The sequence below is a fragment of the Mycteria americana genome, chromosome 1, assembly GCF_035582795.1.
Source record: "Mycteria americana isolate JAX WOST 10 ecotype Jacksonville Zoo and Gardens chromosome 1, USCA_MyAme_1.0, whole genome shotgun sequence".
In the NCBI taxonomy this organism is placed as follows: domain Eukaryota; kingdom Metazoa; phylum Chordata; class Aves; order Ciconiiformes; family Ciconiidae; genus Mycteria; species Mycteria americana.
In genome coordinates, this window is record NC_134365.1 from 62,829,863 (window position 1) to 62,839,910 (window position 10,048).

General features: G+C 57.4%; 1 protein-coding gene across 1 annotated transcript; it reads right to left on the minus strand.

The window, feature by feature from the left end:
• Nucleotides 1–5,120: 5,120 nt before the first annotated feature.
• Nucleotides 5,121–5,771, minus strand: ASCL1 (achaete-scute family bHLH transcription factor 1). The gene has a single exon (XM_075491699.1). It carries the CDS (start codon nucleotides 5,769–5,771, stop codon nucleotides 5,121–5,123), a length of 651 nt encoding a protein of 216 aa, XP_075347814.1.
• Nucleotides 5,772–10,048: the final 4,277 nt, after the last annotated feature.

A 10,048-nucleotide genomic window follows, 5' to 3' on the forward strand; every position in this document is an offset into this window, starting at 1 on the left:
TTATTTCCAGCACGCTTGACAGGCTGGGCGAGGAAGGCGTTAATGTTTTCTGACAGGCCCCCTCTAATTGTTGGAGCTTTTCTTCTCTGCCTTTTCTGTGAAATTCTGACTTAGGCGAGCAGCATAACAAAATGCTCTGGCATTGAAATGTGCGCTTGCACTACACTGGGCTCGGGGAAACAGCATTATTCATGAAGATTTTCAGCTGTTTTTGTCTTTTAACTAACCTTTGAGTTTGATCAGAGGCTAGCCGGGCTCCCTTTCTCAAAAGGCGGTCTTGGCAACCCGACAATGGAGCCAAACTGTTTTCCCTGTTAAAGAGATAACTATGCCGTTGAGTTGGTACATGGGGGAAATTAATCTTCAGGCGCATACAAATGATAGCTTTACCTCGGCCTGCAATCGCCTGCATGGGATTATTAATAGGACAGGGGTAAGGAGCAGGAGAAATTCAGTCTGGGGCAGGGAACTTTAAAAAAAAAAAAAAAAATCCCAACCCCAAACCCATCATCCCTTTTGATTGCATAAAGCCTGCGATTGATTCCTCACCACTTGCCTTTTGCAGCAGGAATTAGCCCTGCATTGTGCGGGCTGACACGCTAAAAGCGAGCTCGCTTGGGAGCAAGAAGTTGCTGTGCGCCGGGACGGACCGGGCTGCCGGCCGGGGGCGGGGGGGGGCTTCTCCCCGCTCCCCTTTCCAAGAGGCGAGGAGGGGGAGGCACAGAAGCCCCCCTACACCTCCAGGCGAGCTAATCCCTGAATGCACTGAGTAATACGCGCTGCGTTACGGAGCTGCGCGCCGCGGCGAGCCAGGGCGTCCCCCGGCCGGGGCCGCGCCCGCCTCGCCCTGGGCAGGTGCCCGCTCTCCTCGCGTGCTGCCTGCGCCCCGGCCAGGGGGACGCGCAGCGCGGGCGCGGAGCGGGGCGGGCGGGCGGCAGCTGCGGCGGGCGCACGCCGCCCCCGAGCCCGCGGGCCCCCGCCGCGCCGCGCCGCCGCCGGCGGAATAAAGGGCGAGGCGTGACACGCGCGGGGGCAGCGCTGCCCGCTGCCTGCCCGGCCCCCGCGGCCCCCCCGGTGCCCCCGGGAGCCCGCACACAAAAGGCAGGAGCGGCGCCGCGGGGAGGGGGGGAGGAAAAAAGGGAAGGGGGGGGGCAGAAAGGAGGGGGAACGAGCAAACAAACAAATTTAAAAAGTCCGAAAAAAGGAAGAAGAGTGGAAAAAAGTTTTTAGAAAGGGGGGAAAGCGCCCCCAGCGCCCGGTGCTTGCGGGGCTGGGTGCGCCTCTCTGCGAGGGGAAGGTGGGCGAGGCGGGCTGGGGGCGAGGGGAGGCTCTGCGGGGTGCCCGCGCCTCTTTCTGGGTGCAGGGGCGGGGGTGCCTCCCCCTCCCCTCTTACCTGAGCGCCCTGAGCGCGGCGGGGGGGGGGAGGGGGGCGCGGAGGCTCCGCGGGTCCCGCGCACGGGAAAAAGTTTGAGCAGCGGAGGGGCCTGTGGGGAGGGGGCAGCGGGGGGAGCAGGGATGGGGAGCGAGGGGACAGCCCACCCCGCGGGGAGGCTAACCCACACCCCCCCGGCTCCGCGGGCGCGGACCCCGGGACCGCCGCGCACTTCGCGGGGGGGGCAGTGCTACCCACCTCCGGGGCCCAAGGCGGCCGCGGTGGGGGTCTCGCCGTGCTTCCCCGTCGCTGCCCGAGGGTCTTGATTTGGGGGAGGGAGGAGAAAACTCGGGGAGAGGCGTTTGTTAACGGGACACTTTTCCAGCGTTACGGTAAATAAATCCACAGGTAAATAAATGAATAAATCCGTGGCCCAGCAACCTCCATCTGCATCACCCCCCCCCCGCCTCTCTCCCCTCCCCCAAGCCCTGAGCAGCTCTAAAACTTATACTGCGCCCAAAGAAGTCCCTGATTTATGGAGTTTACTAATGCTAACTGAATACTGTCTGTCAGGCAGCGCTGAAAGGCTCTCCGCACTAATACAAGAAAAGGCTTTGTGTTGCTAAGCGATTAGAGCAGATGTAATGAGATTTACCCCAATCCTGCTTTGCCCTTTCCCTATCTTCAGTAAAATTGTGTGTGTGTGTTTTCTTTCTTTCTTTCTTTCTTTCTTTCTTTCTTTCTTTCTTTCTTTCTTTCTTTCTTTCTTTCGGGAGGGGGCTGAGGGGAAAAGGGAGGGAGGAGGTGGTGAATTTCTGAGCCTGCCTTATACATTGTAGCGAACAACAGCGTAACTTTGCCTTTAGTTTAATGAGTCTGGATATTTACTATTCAGAAGTGAGCAAAAAAGAACACCTGTCTACACAAGGAAGAGAAATTTCGCCTTTGTAACAGAATGAAACATTATCCTAATGTTATATTCATAGCTATAAATTACTCGCTACACTTTCTTTGCATACCTTATCTGTACGCTTGCAAAAGTGGGCAAATAAAAAAGGAGATGCTGTAAAGGGAGAGCGGATGGAGGCATATAACGGTTATTATTTTCATAACTAAACATTAGTTCCACGAGCGGTTAAAACAATGAACGTTTGTGCTGAAGTAATGAGGGATTTCGTGACCCCAGCGTGTCCCGTCTTCCCCCCCCCCCCCCCGATTAAATCACGTATTGATCATTGCAGGGCGTGGGGGGAGGAGGTGAAGGGCAAATGTGCGTGTACTTTTAAAGCAATGCAGAAAGGACTATACATTGATATGCACACGTATATCTGTGCATCTGTGCATGCGCATGTATATATATGTAGTTACACATACATAGACACCCACACAGAGAAAATTCCAGGGTGCCCTCCAAAGTTTTTCCCTCCACTTTTTTAAAAATAGCGCATCCCTCGCAACTCGACGGCACATTTGTAGCTGAGGGGGCTAGATTTTTTTAACTCCGTAAGACACACTGGCTCTCCCCGGTCTTTGTTGGGTTTTTTTTGTAGGGTGTTTTTTTTTTTTTTTGTAAGATGCATTTTGCGCTTTGCTTTCCGCTTGGCTTGGTGCACGCAAACTGAATTTGCAAGTGATGCAGGAGCCAGGCGAAAAGGAGAAGGCGAATTCTGGTCACGTCCTTGCTAACTGACAACAAGCAGGCTAGCCAAAAAAAAAAAAGCCGGGGGGGGGGGGGAGTCCAATTTCTTTTTGAGTCTTGGTAATTGGGTACTTTTACAGGCAGATCACGCTATTTGGGTAAAATAACAAGTTTAGAAAGACCAGCGTCTCTAAGCTGCCACCCATTTCTACTACTTGATTTAATTTTATCTCCCTTCGCCTCTCGCTTCCCGTCTTCCCCCGACGGTTTTATTTATCCAGCCACTACCTTTGCAGAGGCAACACAGCAGCCCGTGTTTTCCGTGGCGGCGGCCGTGCCTTCCCCCGTGTTTTTCTGCCCCCTCGGGTCAGAGCCGCGGAGGACGGGGTCACACCGCCGAAAGGCGGGATGGAGCGCCCTCTTTTTTTAGGACTTGGGCTTTTGGGGGAATTCTTTAATGTGCAGTGATTTCAGGAAGGACAATGCAATCATTAATCAATCCCCTGGCCTTTTGATTTGGATACACATTTGCAACACAGAAGGGCAAGAAAACAATGGTGATAGCGCTAGATCTTTGCATATTTATATAGAGATAGATAAAGATATATATGTTACATCCATCAGATACAAACACTTCATATGCAACTTAGCTCCGGCATAACATCATTTGACATTTGGTCCTTACATTCATCGTCAATGGCAGAAAGGAAAAAAAAATCGCATGCAGTCGGCAGCCGATCATTTTAATTAAAAAAAGTTTTATTACGAAACTAGTTTGTATAAAACAGGGTTATACAGGACCTTTGTAAGTTTGTAATAAAACAGTAAGAAAAGGCAGTGGCATGGGGGGGTTTGCTTGTTTGTGTTTGTTTGTTTTTGTTTTTGTTTTTTTTCAAAAGGCAGCATATAAAAACAAATGGCTACCATCTTGCGTTTGGACAATAGCTGCATAAACTTTGTTCACTCTGAACATTGTTTAATAACATTATTAATACATTAACAAAGTTTCTATAAAGTAAGACACGTTGGTGCTAAAGTACATCTGGAGGAAATTCAAGTCCTTTACAAAACCACATACAAAAATGGCAGTTGTAAGGTAACGTCGACTACAAGTCTAAACATGAAGAGGTAATAAGCATTACATATTAAAAAAAGTATCAAGATATACACATTTTAAACCATTTGTACAAAACCTCTATAAATCTCTCTCTCTCTTATGTACAAAAATAGCTTAATATATCCCCAAACTGGTTAGGATAGATACAAATAGATTTTCTTATAATAAAAAAATTCACAAAAAAGATTGGAAGCATTCTATGATGGAAACGCGAGGAAAAGCTCGGAGCGAGGGGAGGGAGAGGCGCGGCGAGGGGGGGAGACGGGGCTCCGGGGGCTTCTTTGAGTACAGCATAGCTTAATTTCAACATCTCCACAAGCATCGGGGAACTAACTTTGTCCACAGCGTGATGAACGCCAGTCTCTGAAGGGCCGCGGCGGCGGCGGGCTGCCGTTCTGCTGGCGAGGAGGAAGAGCTCCTCCGCAGGCCGAGGAGCGCAGCGCCCGTCCCCGCGGCCCGGGGCGGGGGCGGGGGCGGCCCGGCCGGGGCCGCCGCGGCTCCCCCGCGGGACACCCACTCCGCCGGGGCGCGGTCCGCGGCGGCGCGACGGAGTGCAAAGGCCGGCCGGGCTCCGGGGCCGGGGGCGGCCGCCCCGACCGCCCCCGCGGCGCGCAGCGCTGTGCCCGCCCGCCGAGAGACGTGCCCGCACCGCCCTCCGACGGCGGGGGAGAGGGAAATGCAACAGGTTCTTTTTCTGGGTGGATTTCTGTCTGTCTGTCTGTCTGTCTGTGCGAGATACGATTTTGTTTTTTTCCCCCTTTGCAACTGTCCTGTAACAATAAAAGAGAGAGGAGATCAGAGCCGCGCCGGGACCAGCGCAGCGCCGGGCTGCCGCAGCCGCTCGTAAGTACCGGGGGACGCGCGGCGCCCGCCTGCGGGGCTCCCCCGGCGGCTGCACCCCCGCCGCCCCGCGTCCCCCCCGGCCTCCCCCGCCCCGCGGCGCCCCGGCCCTCCGCGGGCGCGTACCCACCTGCCGCGGGGGCCGCCGGCGTTCAGAACCAGCTGGTGAAGTCGAGCAGCTCCTGCTCCTCGGGGCTGAGCGGGTCGTAGGAGCCCTCGTCGGAGGAGTAGGAGGAGACGGGGGAGCCCGCCATGGAGTTCATGTCGTGGGAGTAGCTGGGCGAGATGGTGGGCGAGAGGACGCCGGCCTGGAAGGCGGCGCTGACGGCGTCGTGCTCGTCGAGCAGCTGCTGCAGGGCGCGGATGTACTCGACGGCGGAGCGGAGCGTCTCCACTTTGCTCATCTTCTTGTTGGCGGCGCCGTTGGGGACGTGCTCCCGCAGGGTGGCGAAGCCCAGGTTCACCAGCTTCACCCGGTTGCGCTCCCGCTCGTTGCGCCGCGCCACGGCCGCCGGCTGCTGCTGCGGCAGGCTGTACCCGAAGCCGCTGAAGTTGAGCCGCCGCTTGCAGCGCATCAGCTCCGGCGAGGCCGAGCGCTGCCGCTTGGCGGCCCGCGGCGCCGAGGGCTTGCCGCCCGGCGAGGGCTGCCCGCCCGCCGGGCTCAGCTGCGGCGGCGGCGCCCCCGGCGGCGGCCCCGGCGGGGCGGCGGCGGCGGCCACCGCCGCGGCGAAGAAGCACGCCGGCTGCAGGAAGGGCGGCTGCCCGGCGCCGCTGGCCATCCTGGCGGGGCTGCCGCTGGCCATGGGCGCGGGGGCGTCCTGCGAGGCGGCGGCGCCCGAGCGGCGGCCGGTCCCCGTCCCCCCACCACCAGAAAAAATCTAGAGAGAGGAAAAAAAACCGTGCGGCGTTCGCTGGCAAAAACGCGGCGGGCGACGGAGGGCAGGGGGAAGGGGCAGCGGCGACCAAAGGCGGCGGGCGGCGGAGCCGGGCGGGCGGCCGGGGACGGCGGGCGGCTCTGCCCGCCCCCCTCCCTCTCGCCCTCCGTGCGGCGGCCGCGGGGAGGCTCGTGGCGCTCGCGTGTGCGCGGGCTGCTTTGCAAAGCCCCTTTTGCAAAAAAGTGGCTGGGGATTGTGTCTCTTATAAGGGGCGGACGGGGCTCGCCCCCCCTGCACACAGACACACACACACGCACGCACTCCCCCCGCCGCCCCCCCGCGCTCACACACACACACGCACACGCACACTCTGCACCTTGCGCCTTCCACGCTCCCCGGCTTTGCCGCAAGCGGCCGCGGGTCGCGGAGCGCCGCCGCCTTTTCGGCGCGGGGGGGGGGGGGGGGGGCACGGGCACACACACACACACACACGCACCCCCCACCCCCCCACGCAGCCCCCGGCGCACACGCGCTGGCCGCCGCGCGGCCCCGCCTCCCCCCGCCCCCCTCCCCCGCCCCCCGGTGCCCGCTCCCCCGCCCCCGCCCCGCCGCCCCCACCCCTCGCGGGTTTGTTGTTGCAAGTGCGTGCGCCCGGCGCGTGCCGCGCTCCCGGCCCTGAGCAAACACCCGCGCCGGGGCGCCGCGCGGGGCGGCGGCGGCGGGCGCGGCCCGACGGGGCGGGAGGCGGCGCGCGTGGGCCGCCGCGGGGAGGAGGCTCGGGGCGGGGGCGGGGGGGAGTCGCGGCTCCGGGAGGGGGGTGCAGGCGAAAGGGAAAGGGGGGAGCCCTGCCCGGGGAGGGGGTCCCCGAGCGCCGTTTGCTGCCGCGTCCTCCCGCTCCCCGCGGAGGTGGGGTGCGCGCCGGGGCGCCGCTGCGGCGGGAAGAGGGCGAGGGAGGGGGTGTCTCCCGGGGGAGCCGGGGTGCCGGCAGGTGCGAGCAGCCCCGGGAGGTGCGGGGCAGCCTCTGCTCCGGCTGCCGCTGGCGCGCTCGCGGGCTGGGGGCGACCTTGCCGCACCGCGGCTCTCCGGCAGGTGCCGGGGTTTGGGGGGGAAAGCCGCGGTGCGGCAAGTGCTGGCACGGAGGCGTCCCGTGGCGTGGGTGCATGCCCGCGGGAGAAGCGCCCTTGCCAGCGCCGGGACGCGGCGTGTGCATGTGCGCAGGCAGCCGGGAAGGGAAACTTCTCCGTGTGCGGGACGGCGAAAGGGCGGTTTTGTCCTTGTCCCTGGGAAGCACGGGGATGCCCGGCACCGCTTCCTGCTCTCACCAGGTGCTGCGAGCCTGAGTTCCGTGAGCGTCCCGGGGGCTGCTCCCCTCAGAGCGGCCGGAGCCGCCTGCGCTCGGCATCGCACACGCTCCGCGGGCGGCGTGATGGCTCTATTAGCTTGCGACAACGGCGGGTGAACCGGCGCGGGTGTTACGAGGAGTGCTGCTCAGAGCCGTGCTCAGTGCTGCTCAGTGCTGCATAGCCTCGGGAGAAGTCACCCTGAGATACCCCTTTGAAATGCTGAGTGCCAAGGGGCGAGCCTGTCTGGAGAAAAAGAATTAAAACCCCTTGGGTGCATCCAAAGTGGACGGCACCCGGAGGGTCTGAGTGCCACAGTACTGCCACCGGCACGGGGGGGAGGAGGTTTGTCTCAGAGGGCAGCGTAAAGTCTGGGTGTGCTAAGCAGAGCGAGCAGAAGTGGAGTCGGCCCTCCCTTTGCTGCCAGAGCCCATTTCCCAGGTCATGCTGTCCGCTTGCTGGTCCCGGGGAACTCTCCGAGCCCCTGCTGCCTCCCGTGGCACCCTGCAAAGTGGGAGCAGGTCACCACCTTTCCAAGCAGGTGAAGGCATTTGGTTGCAAGTGAGGAGTCATGGTGGACCTGGCCTATGCAGGGGTGCTGCCCCTGCTACTCCTGCTGCCAGGTGAAGTCTCGCTTGTGGCTCGGGGCCAAATGTGGAAAAGCAGGGCTGAGGTGCTGAGTGACTTGGTGGTCACACCGACCCTTGGTGGTCACGCCAGGCTGTGGGGGTGTGGGCAGCCTGGGAGAAGTGGCCAGGCTCAGCACCGGGGCATGCTGGTGGCACTGCTCTTGGCACTGAGGACCCCGGCATGGTCTTCTGTCCCTGCCCTTCTGCCTTTCACATATCCGCATATCTGTGCAAACTTTATCACATTTTCTGCCTTCAGCTCTGTCTCGTCCCTACCTCTCTCTGCACCTCTCCACTGAAAACTCAGAGGTGTGTGCTCTCTAACCTCCTAAAAAAAGCAGAGCCATGGTATGACAGTCTTGCCATGGGTGAGATTATGGCTCTAGAAGTCCCTGGCAAGTGGCTTTCATCCCTGGTGCTCACACCAGCCCTAAAGCATGGAAGGAGGGGACCTGCAGAGTCCCTGTTCAGGTTTCAGTGGAAATGAGTGCAAAAATAAACCCTGCTCTGCTACTGGCCTCAATTATGGCAGCCTGGAGCTGTAGAGATTGCTTCTTCTCATCTGCCACTGGATCCCCGACCCTGGCTGGGCATGTGAGTTTAAACAGTGATAAGCAGCAACGTCGTATGGCAGAACCTTAATGTGCACCTGCCAACTAGTCTTTTTAGTAATTTTTAACGTGGCAGATTTTAATGCACGTGTGATGAAAAAGGTCAAGTAGTTCTGTCTGGTCTAACCTCTGTCGTATTTATTTCAGGGCCCTCTTCACTGGTGACTGAGTTTCTGATTTTTAGCCTACTGTCTCATTGCATGTGAAACATACTAAATGATTTTAATCTCTCTTGGGCAGGACAGCCAGACCTAAGCAGGATAAAACATTCATTTTTATTTTCTGTGTAGGGAGCTCTCCCTCTTCAGTTCCAAGTCTTCTGGATGGTTTGTTGAACATCCCTTGTCTGACATCAGAATTCTCAGCACTGGAAATAGTTGTTGCATCATCAGTTCCGCATTGTGACATCACAGGAGTGAGAGAACAGTAATGAACCAGCCCTGCGATTTGCATCCCAGTGCTTTGGGAAGCAGCAACAGAAATATCAAAATAATTGCAGCCCTGTAAACTATGTACCTATTTAAACAGAGCAGCCCACTACCAGAACCGGCCTGGAAACACCATGCAGGGGAATTGCTGCCCTTTTTCACTGAAATGGCAGAATGAGACCGGAGTTTCTGGGTAGCTCCTTCTCGAGTCTCAGAAGGCTCTTAAAAAGGCAAAAGGCGCGAGTCCCAGAGGTCACCGAGTGTAACTCGCATGTAATTTTGCCTCCATGGCTCTGTCCCCTCTTGACTCCCCTGGCTCTGGGGCCCGGGGGGGTGAGGGCAGAGCCTTTTCCTCCTGTCCCCCAGCATGGCCCTTGCCATCCACTGCTGCCGGGGAACAAACTCACCCCTCGCGTTGTCCAAGGTAATGCCAAGCTTGCCAGCTCCCCTGACTGCTCACTGTGCAGAGTAAGGGGTCTGGGACTGCCAGATTTATAGATAATAAATATTGTTTCAAGGTCCCCTGCCTCCACCCACTCGTATGCAGTCTTGCACCTGCACTTTGAAATTCTTAATTCTAACATAATGATAAATAGCCCTTGCCCTTTTCATTGGGCTTTTTTATCTTCTTCTTTTTTTCTTTTTCTTTTTCTTTCTTTTTTTTTTTTTAATCTTGAACTGTCATTATTTTATAGTGGCTTTTTTGTGTGCCTAAATTGTAGCCACACTCACGAGGTCTTTTGAAGTCCTTGCCTTTTTTTTTTTTTAAACTTTGGTATGCCTTTTTTTTTTTTCCACCCCTTTTCTTTTTTAAAGGCCATTTACGTTATGATTAAATGCCGTCTTGGAAAAGCAGAACGAAAGTCGTTAATCTATATAGATCTTCAAAGAATCGATACATTCGGGACTTCTGTAGGATTTGTTACACTCCATTTTGTTACAGTAGGCAGCTCGTCTGGATTTGGGCACATGTGTTTCTCTCCCTCCCCTCGCCCTCCCCCTCCCCTTTCCAGCTTCCCCCCCCAAGAGTGAAAATAAAGTAAAAGGTCTTTCATGGTAAACAAAACCAGCTTATTCTCCACATAGAACACATGAATAGCTGGAAAAAAAACTTACAATAAATGGTGCATTTTTTTCTCTGCTGGGTATAGCATTCAAGATCAGTCCAGTATTCAAGAAGCAGTCCATTTTTTGCTC